The 15,000-nt window shown below is 31.1% G+C and overlaps 1 protein-coding gene across 1 annotated transcript in view; it reads right to left on the reverse strand.

The window, feature by feature from the left end:
• The window catches only part of LOC145276667 (DNA-binding protein RFX6-like), a 182,393-nt gene that overhangs the window by 130,513 nt on the left and 36,880 nt on the right, over window positions 1–15,000 (reverse strand). Inside the window, exon 5 of the mRNA XM_080127854.1 lies at window positions 9,053–9,080. Coding sequence (XP_079983980.1) covers window positions 9,053–9,080 — 28 coding nt within the window. The remainder of the gene's footprint in view (window positions 1–9,052; window positions 9,081–15,000) is intronic.

The raw sequence follows: 15,000 nt of genomic DNA on the forward strand, positions 1-15,000 counted from the left end.
GTTTCAATTAAATTTATTAACATGGAGGTATTTTTCTATTGCTGACTGTACAGCAATATGGCGGAAGAATTACTATACCTGAATAGCAAATAGTGGGAAGATATTAAGTTTAACTGTTTCAACCGTGAAAAATGGATATTTTTTAAGAACATCTAAAACACTGCATGCTTTATGAATTTACAAATGAAACTCAGCTGCAGAAACTACAAAGAATATTAGAACTGTCTATGGCATGGATGTTCTGAATGATCGAAAATGTCAATAGTGGTTTGCAAAAGTTTCTTCTGGAGACTTTAACCTGTCAGATTGGCAACGTTCGGGAAGGCCAAAATCAATCGATAAAGATGCCACTAAAGACAATGTGGAGGCCAATCCAAAGTTAACCAGCAGAGAAGTAGCTCAATAATTCAATACAAACCATGCCACAATCATTTCATGTCTTCATGAGTTAGAAAAAATGTTCAAAACGTCCTCCACGATTTTATTGATCATCAACAAAATCAAAGATGAACTGTTTGCATATTTTTGCTTTCTAGGAATCGTCGAGAACCATTTTGGAAAAGAATTGTGACAGGAGATAGAAATTGGGTTCATCACAAGAACATCCTACGTTTTTACCAAGAGTTAAACAATTCTAACATTTCTAAAAAGTGTTACAGATATCGCAATGCTCTGAAAAAAAAAGTTCTTAGTCCATAACTTCAGTTGCGTCAGCACGTTTTTCAAATACTCCTCCTTTCTGATTGTTTTGACATATTTTGAGGATGGAAATCAGGTATTCTAGTTAGTATAAAATGAACGCCCACATGCGCATAAATATTCACAAATGCACTCACATACAAACACATCCGCACACATATATAACAATATATAACAATATATAAATAAATATATAACAATATATAAATAAATATATAACAATATATAAATAAATATATAACAATATATAACATATATAACAATATATAACATATATAACAATATATAAATATACGAAGAGAATTATAGACAAGGGAAATCAATACATTGTTATCTATAGATTTATTTGTGTTAAAAATGCTCTTTATACCTAAGTATTTCGAAGCCTTACTTTAGCGCCAGCCGTTTGTTAAGCTTCGTAATCTTGATACATTTAAATAATCCTTCAATTCTGTTTTTAAACCCCTCATATATACATACATACATACATATATATTTATGTATGTATACACACACATACATACATACACGCACACACACACACACACATATATATATATATATATATATATATATATATATATAAGCTAGCGTGTGTGTATTTTTGCGTGTCACGCTTACATCCGAGTGACAGTCGTTTAATTGTTATAGACTTCCATTTCTTGTAATAAATAATTTCATCAAGAATTCTTCAGAAATTTTGGTTTCGATTTTTTTTCCATAAATTTTGGTTTCAGTTTCTATTAAGGCTACTGCACCCAAGTCATATGGATATATATTTTTTATTTTTGAAATTGCAACTTTATAATATATATAAAAATCAATAGGACATTAACTCTATGATAATATATACGAAATCTGCAAGAATTAACATATCATATTTAAGCGTACTTACGCCGGGAGTCTCTGCTAGCTTAGATAAATACTTTTGCAGTTTTAACAAAAGATATACAATAATATCAGAGCGTCTTCATTTACACTGAACATCTACAGAATGACAACGTCAATATGATACATATGAATGATCCCCTGTGGAATTTCCACAAGTCCCGCTAGTATATATATATATATATATATATATATATATATATATATATATATATATATATATATATACACACACACACACACACACACACATATATATATATATATATATATATATATCCAGAGAGAAAGAGAGAGAGAGAGAGAGAGAGAGAGAGAGAGAGAGAGAGAGAGAGAGAGAGAGAGAGAGAGAGAGAGAGAAAGAAGGTGGGGGGAAAGAGAGAGGCGAAGAGAAAAATATTGAAAAAGAGATTTATTTAATCGAGATCAAATTAAAGATGCTGACAATGGCGTCTTGGGAAAAGAAAAGAAAGATGGCGGCCGTCGTCTCGTCGAGCGTTCGTGGCAGTAAAAAAAAGTTGGCAGAAAAACGAAAAGGAAGGGTCGACTGGGTAAACATGGAGCGAGCATGAAATAAATTTTCTGCAAATCAATGAAAATGGGTTATTTTGTTTGTGCAAAGTTTGAAACGCAGACCAGCCTTATAAGCAAGCGTACACACGTCAATCAAGGGCGGATGTAGCGATTTAGGACAACGGCGAGCGCCCTTCCCTTCGCTTCTCCGATAACTTGAGAGAGGCGAACCTATAGACGTAGAAGATAAAGAACGGTGTTAGAGACGAAGAAAAAACAGGGGGTGGTTTGCTTTTCGTGGTGGTAGCAATGGTAATAGTGATAGTGTTTGCTTTTTCCTTGTAGGTTCGTTTTATAACTTTTCCGTCATAGTTGTAACTATCAAAACGCATTTCCCTTGTATCTTTAAATTCGCCTTCATTCGAATCTTTCAATTTTCTTTTGCTAATCAGAAAATGACTTTGTTCTGCCTGATTATCTTTTTTTTATTTCGTTTATTCCCGTTTGTTATTTCATTAAAAAGTTTTTATGTTTTTCTTTTAAAAAATTTTGTTTCATTTTTTAAGCTTTTATCTGTTGTCCATTCAAATATTATTTTCTCTTACAGAAAATTAAATTTTGATAAAACACAAAATGATACAATAAAATAGTTTTAGTCTTTGAATTAGCATAAAACCCACCCAACAAACAAAGAAACTTCTTTATGTTTTATTGTTGGTGACACTGACATGCGTTTCAAAACCGTTTTCAGAGGCCAAGAGTTGATGATGATTTAGGACCATTTATGCATGAAGAATTGTCTGATCTATTTCCTGTTTCCATTGTTCCAGTCCCGTTGGTTTAGTGGTGTCCATCAGTTCGCTGCCACACATTATAATAGAGCTTCCTACTACAGTAGTTTCTTTCCGAGAAGTGTAAGCTTGTGAATTTCTCTTCCTGTGAGCTGTTTTCCCCCTACCTATTGCATTGATTTTTTTTCAAGACTAACGTTAATAGGTATCTCCTGTCTTTGAAATAATCATCATTCGTGTTTTGTGGCCACATCAAGTGGCGTCACGCCTAGTCTCGAGCAATTACAATAAAAATATAGGATTCAGATATAGCATTTATTTTCTTTTGTAAAGTCTGGAATCTAGGGTAATATTTGCAACTTATTCTTTTTCAAATATTGCTATCATCCATTAATTTTAAAATACTGTTATATTCAATAGATTTCAAAATATTGCTATTATACATAGATTTTTAAATATTGCTATCATCCATGGATTTTCAAATATTGCTATTATCCATCGATTTTAAAATATTGCTATCATCCATGGATTTTACAATATTGCTATCATCCATAGATTTTAAAATATTGCTATCATCCATGGATTTTCAAATACTGCTATCATCCATGGATTTTACAATATTGCTATCATCCATGGATTTTCATATATTGCTATCATCCATGGATTTTCAAATATTGCTATCATCCATGGATTTTACAATATTGCTATCATCCATGGATTTTTAAATATTGCTATCATCCATGGATTTTACAATATTGTTATCATCCATGGATTTTCAAATATTGCTATCATCCATGGATTTTACAATATTGCTATCATCCATGGATTTTTAAATATTGCTATCATCCATGGATTTTACAATATTGTTATCATCCATGGATTTTTAAATATTGCTATCATCCATGGATTTTCAAATGTTGCTATCATCCATGGATTTTACAATATTGCTATCATCCATGGATTTTCAAATATTGCTATCATCCATGGATTTTCAAATATTGCTATCATCCATGGATTTTACAATATTGCTATCATCCATAGATTTTAAAACATTGCTATCATCCATGGATTTTCATATATAGCTATCATCCATGGATTTTCAAATATTGTTATCATCCATGAATTTTAAAATATTGCTATCATCCATGGATTTTCAAATATTGCTATCATCCATGGATTTTCAAATATTGCTATCATCCATGGATTTTCAAATATTGCTAACATCTATGGATTTTAAAATACTGTTATCTTCCATAGATATAAAAATATTACTATCTTCCATGGATTTAAAAATAATGCTGTCATCCATGGATTTTAACATATTGCTATCATTCATAGATTTTCACATATTGTTATCATCCATGGAATTTCAAATATTGCTATCATCCATGGATATTAAAATATTGCTATCATCCATAGATTTTCAAATGTTACTATCAACAATGGATTTCAAATATTGCTATCACCCATGAATTTAAAAATATTGCTATCTCCCATGGATTTTAGAACATTGCTATCATGAATGGATTTTCAAATATTGCTATCATCCATGGATTTTCAAATATTGCTATCATCCATGGATTTTCAAATATTGCTAACATCTATGGATTTTAAAATACTGTTATCTTCCATAGATATAAAAATATTACTATCTTCCATGGATTTAAAAATAATGCTGTCATCCATGGATTTTAACATATTGCTATCATTCATAGATTTTCACATATTGTTATCATCCATGGAATTTCAAATATTGCTATCATCCATGGATATTAAAATATTGCTATCATCCATAGATTTTCAAATGTTACTATCAACAATGGATTTCAAATATTGCTATCACCCATGAATTTAAAAATATTGCTATCTCCCATGGATTTTAGAACATTGCTATCATGAATGGATTTTCAAATATTGCTATCATGCATGGATTTTCAAATATTGCTATCATCCATGGATTTTAAAATGTAGCTATCAACAATGGATTATAAACTATTGCTTTCCTCCATGGATTTTCAAATATTGCTATCATCCATGGATTTTACAGTATTGCTATCGTCCATAGATTTTCAAATGTTGCTATCATCCATGGATTTTCAAATATTGCTATCATCCATGGATTTTACAGTATTGCTATCGTCCATAGATTTTCAAATGTTGCTATCATCCATGGATTTTCAAATATTGCTATCATCCATGGATTTTAAAATACTGCTTTCCTCCATGGATTTTACAATATTGCTATCACCCATAGATTTTTAAATATTGCTATCATCCATAGATTTTAAAATACTGCTTTTATTCATGGATTTTGAAATGTTGCTATCATCCATAGATTGTAAAATGTTGCTATCATCCATAAATTTAAAAATACTGCTTTCATCCATGAATTTTCAAATATTGCTATAAGCCATGGATTTTAAAGTACTGCTATCTTCCATGGATTTAAATATATTGCTATCTTCCATAGATTTAGAAATATTCCTATCTTCCATGGATTTAAAAATATTGCTATCATTCATGTATTTTAACATGTTGCTATCATTCATACATTTTAACGTATTGCTATCATCCATGATTTTATAATCTACCTTCCATGATTTTTAACTACTACTATCAGCAATGGATTTAAAATATGGTTATCATCCATAAATTTAAAAATATTGATATCATCCATGGATTTTCAAATATTGATATCATCCATGGGTTTTAAAATACTGCTATCATCCATGGATTTCAAAATATTGCTATCATCCATAGATTTTAAAATGTAACTATCAACCATGGATTATAAAATACTGTTTTCATCCATGGATTTTAAAATATTGCTATCATCCATGGCTTGCAAATATTGCTCTCACCGTAGATTTTAAAATATTGCTATCGTCCATGGATTTTAAAATATTGCTATCATCCACGGATTTTAAAATATTGCTATCATCCATGGATTTTAAAATACTGCTTTCCTCCATGGATTTCAAATATTGCTATCATCCATGGATTTCAGAATACTGCTATCTTCCATGGAATTTCAAAAATTGCTATCTTCAATAAATTTAAAAATATACACATCTTCCATGGATTTTCAAATATTGCTAATATCCATGGACTTTAACATATTGCTATCATTCATAGATTTTATAATCTATCTTCTATGAGTTTTAAAATATTACTATCATCAATGGATTTAAAAATATTGTTATCATCCATGAATTTAAAAATATTGCTATCATCCATGAATTTTAAAATGTTGCTATCAACCAAGGATTATAAAATACTGCCTCCATCCATGGATTTTCAAATATTGCTATCATTCACAGATTTTCAAATGTTGCTATCAACAATGGATTTTAAAATATTGCAATCATCTATAGATGTAAAAATATTGGTATCATCCATAGATTTTAAAATATTGCTGTCATCCATAAATTTTAAAATACGGCTTTCATCCATGGATTTTCATATATTGCTATCATCCATGGATTTTCAAATATTGCTAACATCCATGGATTTTAAAATACTGCTATCATCCATGGATTTAAAAATATTGCTATCTTACATAGATTTAAAAATACTGCTATTATCCATGGATTTTAAAATGCTGCTATCAACCATGGATTTTAAAATACTGCTATCATCCATGGATTTTCAAATATTGCTATCATTCATGGATTTTCAAATATTGCTATCATCCATGGATTTTCAAATATTGCTATCATGCATGAATTTTAAAATATTGCTATCATCCATGGATTTTCAAATGTTGCTATCAACCATGGATTATAAAATACTGCTTTCTTCCATGGATTTTATAATATTGCTATCATCCATAGATATTACAATTTTGCTATCATCCATCGATTTTCAAATGTTGCTATCAACAAATGATTTTCAAATATTTCTATCACCCATGGATTTATAAATATTGCTATCATCCATAGATTTTAAAATACTGCTATCATCCATGGATTTTCAAATATTCCTAACATCTATGGATTTTAAAATATTACTATCATCAATGGATTTAAAAATATTGCTATCATCCATAAATTTAAAAATATTGCTATCATCCATAGATATTAAAATACTGCTATCGTCCATGGATTTAAAAATATTGCTATCATCTCTGGATTTTAAAATACTACTATCATTAATGGATTTAAAAATATTGCTATCATCAATGAATTTATAAATATTGCTATCACAGATTTTCTGACACAAGAGGAAATATTGGGGTTGGGTGGCCTTGGTCAGAAAGGCTAGAATTAGCTGCAAAGTTCTTGGCAAAGAATTTGGCTTTGTCTGATGCTGACGAGATTGCCTCAGGTTCATTGATGATAGTTGGGATAGAGCACTCGCTTCTGTTCAGGATTCTGCTTGCTTTTTGCCAAATCTGGTGGGAACCAAGCCGCTGCTCAGCTACTTTGGACTTGACGGACTGAGCATACAGCTCTCTTGCGTTCTTTATTACATTTTTACAGTACTTGCTGGCAGTCCTAAAAGTGGCTTTAGTCTCAGTATATCTATTATGTTAGAAGCAATGGAAAAAGTGATTTCTGTGCGCAATGACAGAAGCACATCCTGGAGAGAACCACGGCTGGCTATTAGGTTTTAAAAATAAAAGATATTTACTTAAATTTATGTCGCAAATATATGTTTATAAAAGTATAAAAAATAAAATCATTAAAATCCAAATAACAAATGAAATCAAAATTTCGAACATCATAAAAACATATACAATACATAATATTCCCAAAAGTCTAAAACGATTTAAAAGTGTATTTGCAATAATTCTTACAAAAGAGCGCAATAATAAAAATGTTTTCAATAATTGTTAAGAAATAAAACTAATTTGAATAATTCGTTATTAAATTAAAACTGTAAAACTTTTCAATGTTTATGAAATAAAGAAGAACGATCGGAAAAAACCAAATAAAAAGAGTACATGTCCAGGGGAGCTATAAGCGCGAGAGAAAAATAAACGAAGGAACTGATTTGCCTAGTCACAGCTTCCGATAGCAGCCAGAAGTTAGGAAGTAGGTTGGCTGACTATAACCGGTATTTCTGTTAGTATAAATCGCACATAACATGCATAATCGCAAAACGTACTTACTCACATATATGTAAACACACACACATACACATATATAATGCTAAATAATTTAAATCTATAAAATATATATGTATTTTTAAAGATTTAAATTATTTCCAAATATTATTGTAAATTAAGAGTATACACAATTGTTTACAGCTGTTTCAAAACGATATTTATTTTCAGTTATAACATATAAATATTTTTTCTGACGTCCAGTGTCACAAAGAAGCATCATCATTGCAAATGAGAAACGAATTACCTCCTTTTTATAGCCGCCCCCTATCAGTTAAAAGTCATTAAAACCATTTCCTCACCAAACATTTAAAAAGAAAAAAAGAAAAGAAGAAAATAACATGGCTGTCTGTTTACGGCTCAAATTGGCTGTCATATTTTATAATAAAAAAGTCATGTTGAGAAGAAACTGTAAGTTCCTTTATGGTTCTATATTCTTTTTAGAATTAAAAGAAAATGTGAAAGTGGATTAATATCTGTTCCTTTATAATTTATATTAAATATTATTCGGAAATAAATCCATGTGTTGTGTGTTGCATTTTAATTAAAAAAATGTAAATTTTTAAAATTAATTCTTTTTAACTTTAAAAAACGTTAAAAAAGAATTTACTAAAAAAATTGTTTAATTTCGTCGTTGTTTTACTTTATTTTTTACTTTATTTTTTTACGTTCTCCTAGTATTACAGCAATGTATTAGAACAGTATTTATTCAGGACGGTGTTTCTGATACATCTTTCGTTTGTACAATAGAGAAAAATAACATTTCCCGAAAAATGTAAGAAAAAAAAATATACAAAAATAGAACCAATGTAGAAATAGTAAGAAACATGTTAAAGTATTTGCCCATGAAAGATATCATCCCGAAAGGAGTTTCACACACACACACACACACACACACACACACACACACACACACACACACACACACACACACACACACACACACACACACACACACACACACACACACACACACACACACGCACGTGCATATATAAACACAACCATACACACATATATATTACGTTAAATTTTGCAAATGGAATCCACTTACCTCACTCTTGAGTTTACAACCAGAAAATCTGAAAGACAAAAAATGTTTAATTGTATTTTATACATAAATTATAAAGTGCCATCGATGCTAATATTTGTAACAGAAACAATTACACGATAAATTTTTAAAATCACCTCGTATCCCAGAAAGTATACTTGAATATTTTATAACTATACCAGTGTACTTACATGAATGCTGATAAACTATATTCAGAGTTTTATCTGACGTAGCTTAGCGAGAACTTTATAAGACAATAGGTAGTTAAATATTCAAATAGTATTCATAAAACGTCTTTAAAATGGTGAATATAGTAATATTAAGATTAAATATATGCAAAAGTATACAAAATTATAATATAAATATAGAAGGAAGAAAATCATCATATTATTTACGCTACCACAATCAGATGCTGAAGATTAAATTGAGCAAGAAATCCCAAAATCTCATTGAAAACTAACTAAAGTATTGCAGAAAATATTCAGTAAAAAACTGAAATCTATCCTACACGTGCTTTGAAAACTTAGAAATGATAGATAATGAAGTAATTATTTTGATGTAATGGAATAACCTAACATCCCTTCACAGATGAAATGAACTATAGATATATTGACCCTCTCACGTGACTGAGAGAGAAGGAAAAAAGACAGGAAGAGAATAAGAAAAGATGTTGAGTAACTCTTATGTCACATGTATTCCCTTGTAAATAAACCCCTTTGTCTTTCACCCATAACCCCGTGTTTCTTGCTGTATTCTTATTTAAAGTAAGGATATAACAAATGGTAACAGGAGTCGAATTCACAAAAAGGAAACTTTAAGCCAAAAAGATATTGGAAAATGAAGAAAAAAAAAACTGCATGGAAAAATTCAACCACTGAAAAATAGTTAAGACACACACAAAAAGTACGTTATTTTTTTTAATTCAGTATGTTACAGTCCTACTGAAAAAAAGAGAGAAATTGTAAATTTCGTGTGTGTAACCCCCTCCAAAACTTCTACAAAATAATTTTTTGTGGTTAAAAACTATTCAGTGAATGTATTTAATGTTTTGTGCAGGTACTGTTAACCTTTTGTTTTATTACTGTGATAAAAAAATTCTTCAACATGGAAAAATCTGCCGAATTTACAAAAACTATATAATTAGCACTGGCGGCTCAACAAAGTCAGATGGAATTTTTACAAAAAGAACAGTTAAAACAAAATGAAGTATTAAAAACAATATTAATGAAACAAGAAGAAAAAAGGATTGTCAGTTCACTCCGGAAGGAATTGCAAATTCGCTGACAGAATTTTTATATGAACCAATTAATGGCTTAACGCTTCCAGCATATTATCGTAGATACGAAAATACTTTTTTCAAACGATGTCAGGCCTGGTCGGATGAAGAAAAAATTATTTTACTGTTGCAAAAACTGGGTTCCCATGAAAATACCAAGTAAACCAATTTTATACCCCCAAGGAAACCCGAAAGATATTTCTTTTAAAGAGACTATAGAAATTTTATCGAACATTTTCGGGGTGCTGGATAGCTTATTTTATACTCGTTATAGATATATTATTATATATTATTATAGATTATAAATATTTTAAAACAAGATGATGAAGACTTTATCGCCTATTCTTGGAGAGTAAATGCCCAATGCGAGTTATTTAAGTTGAAAGACCTAAAATATGACAGGTTTAAACGCTTGATATTTTGCAAGGGTTAACATCCTCGAAAGATAAAGAGATTCGTTCTAGGATGTTATCCATTATGAACCAATGCATAGAAATAACCTCACAGAAAGTTACTGAGGAATGCCAGAAACTGTTAAATTTAAAACAGGATAATACTAGTATCGAAGAGAAAAATGTTGTTACAAAGGGTAAAGCAAGTTGACCACTTTGTAAAAAAATACTGTAAGACGTGTGGAGGAAAGAATCATTTCACAAAAGAGTGCTACTTCAAAAGCAAAATATGCTATAAGTGCGGGCGTAAAGGACACAAGTCAACAGTATGCAAAAAGGAGAAATACTGTAAGCCTGAAATAAAGACCATTGATTCTAAAAAAAGTCCATGTATGGTACAAAAAGGAAATATATTGAAGTTAGAATTAATGACCGGAAAGTAAACTGTCTTTTGGATACTGGAAGTGACATATCCTTAATTGATGAAACAACATGGAAGAAAACTGGTTCTCCAAAGCTGCAAAACACAAAGAAAATTGCCAGAGGAATGTCTGGAAATAGATTAAAATTTAAGGGTGAATTTTATACTAATATGACCCTGAATGAAAATACTGTAAAAACTAAAATGTATGTGATACCCGGAAAAATTCTAATCTGTTCGGTATAGATTTGATGAGACTTTTCAATTTATGGTAGAAACCAATAAACTCATTTTGCAAAAGAGTAAATGTGACGGGATCTGAAAGTCCTTAACTGCCAGGAAGATTTTTTGTTGGGGGTTTGAAGAAGGATTTTAAAAATGTATTTTCTGAAGGTCTTGGTTGCTGCATTAAAACGGAAGTCAAATTTGAACTGAAAGATGAAGCGAAACCGATGTTTAAACCCAAAAGGAAGGTTCCGTATTCGGCATTAGAAAGAATCGAGAAAGAATTAAATAGACTCGAAGAAATCAGAGTAATAAAAAAGTGGACTCCTCTGAATGGGCATCACCTACAGTTTATGTGAAAAATAAAAATAAAAAAATCAGGGTATATGGGGATTTTTCGACGGGACTGAATGATTCCTTAAAGGATCATAACTATCCAATCCCTACCCCTAAGGAAATATTTTCTAAGTTAAATGGAGGAAAAGGTTTCACAAAAATTGACTTATCAGAAGCATATTTGCAGGTCAAAGTCGACGAAGATTGTTCTAAATACCTGACAATGAATACTCATAAAGGATTATTTTCCCTAAAACGATTGCCGTCTGGGTTGAAAGTAGCACCAAATTTATTCCAACAAATTATGGATACCATGCTAGCAGGCTTGTATTTTGCAATGGCTTATTTAGACGACATTTTGATAAGAAGCAAAAATGTTGAAGAACATAAAAACCATATTCGGAAGGTATTCGAGATTATAGAAAACTACGGATTTAAAGTGGCTCTAAAAATGTAATTTTCGTATGGACAAGATTTGATATTTTGGACAAATAATTGATTGGAAAGGTAGAAGACCTAACCCAAATAAGACAGAAGCAATTAGAAACATGCCTATACAATGTAGTGAAGTTACAGTCATTCTTGTATGTAGCAAACTACTATAGTTCTTATATCCCGAATATGCACGAACTATTAAACCATTAAATGAATTATTGAAGAAGAATAAAAAATGGCTCTGGACAAAAGAATGTGAGGAAGCATTCCAAAAAATTAAAAGATGTTTGTTATCGGATCTAGCGTTAGCACATTACGATCCGAAAAAGGATTTAATTGTAGCGGCAGATGCGATTTAGGAGCGGTGCTTCTACACAGAATGGAAGATGGATCTACTAAATCAATTTCTCATGCCTCGAGGATTTTATTACCCGCTGAAAGAAAGCACAGTCAGGTTCATTCATGGAAGATCCTTTGTCTTGAAAACAGACCATAAACCATTACTGTCGATTTCGGCAAATAGATTACAGAGATGGAGTATTATTTTGCTCAATTACGATTTCAAAATGAAACACCTAGCATCTAGTAAAATTTCACATGCAGATGGTTTGTCGAGATTGATCCTCAGTAAAACTGAATTGGAAAAAACTGTTATAGCAGCACTAAAAGAAGAAAATTAACTAACAGATACATTAATAAATAATGTTAGGGAACTTCCTGTTACACTTGAGGAAATAAAGAAAGCATCGAAAACAGATAAATATATTAATAAGATAAAAAACAAACAAGTGAAACAAGACGAAAATAATAGTGTTTCCATTTTCTATGTGTGATGAAACTGTGATGTACGCAGACAGAGTGGTAATACCGCAAGTATTACAACAGAAAATCCTAAAAGAATTCCACATGGACATCCTGGAATCTCCAGAATGAAGGCCCTAATGAGAGGATTCACATTCACATACTGGCCTGGAATGGATTAGGACATTGAGAAAATGGTGAAATTATGTAAAGGTTGTCAACTATCCGCGAGATCTCCCCCCCCATACGGACGCAACCTTGGCCTAAAACAGATGTACTCTGATGTACCCTGGACACGCATCCATATCGATTACATAGGACCTCTGAGGGGATATTATTACCTAGTAATCGTAGATAGTATGTCAAAATGGCCAGAAATTTTTAAATACAAACACCCTACAGCGGCAAACACAATAAAAGCGCTGAACGAGGTATTTAGTCGGTTCGGAGTTCCGAAAACAATTGTTAGTGATATTGGCACTATGTTCACAGGTCAAGAATTCAAGCACTACTGTGAGGCATTGGTCATTGAACACATTACCACACCAACTTTTAACCCTCGGTCAAACGGACAAGCGGAAAGATTAGTCGATAGTTTTAAACGAACTTTAAAAAAGAATAATAACATTGACACGTTTGAGAAAAAGCATAAAAAAATTCTTAGCAATATATAGGATAACACCAAATCCAAATACAAATGCTAAATTATCCCCAGCTGAAATTATGTTTGCCAGGAAGGTACGTTCGGTGTTTGACCAGTTAATCCCAAGAGAAAAAGTAAAAAAAAGTATCAAGGATAATGTAAGGTACAAGACTTACAATGACGAGGATAAAGTTTTCTTCAAAAATTATCAGGCAGGGAAGAGTTTTGGTGAAGAACGCATAATCTCAAGAAGAATTTGGAGAATGGTTTACATTTTAAAAGGTCAAACTTTTTTCCACAAAAAACATATTAACTAACTGAGACCCCGATACATAGAAACAGTCAGAAACCAAGAGTTACCAATGGAAGGTCTATATGACACTTTCAATATACAACCTCCAAACAAGGAAGTACCAGTAACTCAGATGTCCAGTCACTCTCCAAAAGTAAAAAATCGACAAACACAAATTGTGAGGAGAATTGAAAGGAAAAGGAAAAAGACTGAAATGGAAAAAATGGTAGAAGCAAAATTCTATGGAAGAATTTAGCTTGGGAGGAAGGTGATGTAATGGAATAATCTAACATCCCTTCATAGATGAATTGACCCTCTCACGTGATTGACGCAGAAGGAAAAAGACAGGAAGAGAATAAGAAAAAATGTTGAGTATCTCTTATGTCACATGTATTCCCTTGTAAATAAACCCCTTTGTCTTTCACCAATAACCCCGTGTTTCTTGCTGTATTCTTATTTAAAGTAAGGATATAACATATTTCAATCACGAAAATAAGTTCAACTATTAATTTGAAACACTTACAAGCAATGCGCAACACATACATAAAAAAGATGTAAAGACGACTCGGCCTTTGTTTAATAGAAGCTTGACCATTGGTTGATGAAAACATTAACGTAACAACACATTTGATTAGCTAGTTGGCTAAACTGAAGATAGTTTTGATGTTTTCGAAAATCAATAACAAAAGTTAGTGCATCTAGCCTGGTGATTAGCGGGGATGAAACAGAGACACCTCTGTGTAGCTTAATCGCCATAAATATATATCCATAGTACTACTACTACTACTACTACTACTACTACTACTACTACTACTACTACTGTATTAAACGTTGTTGAAGTAAATAATAAATGAAAATTTACATACGATATATTATATAACTTTTTTATACGTGTATATAATTAAATAATACTTATTTTTCTTCCTTATATATATATATATATATATATATATATATATATATAGAGAGAGAGAGAGAGAGAGAGAGAAAGAGAGAGGCGAAAGAGAAATATACGTGTAAGGGAGGGAATCTTTTCGTGAACTGGGTTCATAGATGTATTTTATTTATTGTGTACATAAGCTGATAAATGTGACAACAGAGAAAGAAAAATGAGAAAACTATTCTACCCC

Source organism: Euprymna scolopes, chromosome 5, assembly GCF_053919585.1.
Source record: "Euprymna scolopes isolate OS-2025 chromosome 5, ASM5391958v1, whole genome shotgun sequence".
NCBI classification, from domain to species: Eukaryota; Metazoa; Mollusca; class Cephalopoda; order Sepiida; family Sepiolidae; genus Euprymna; species Euprymna scolopes.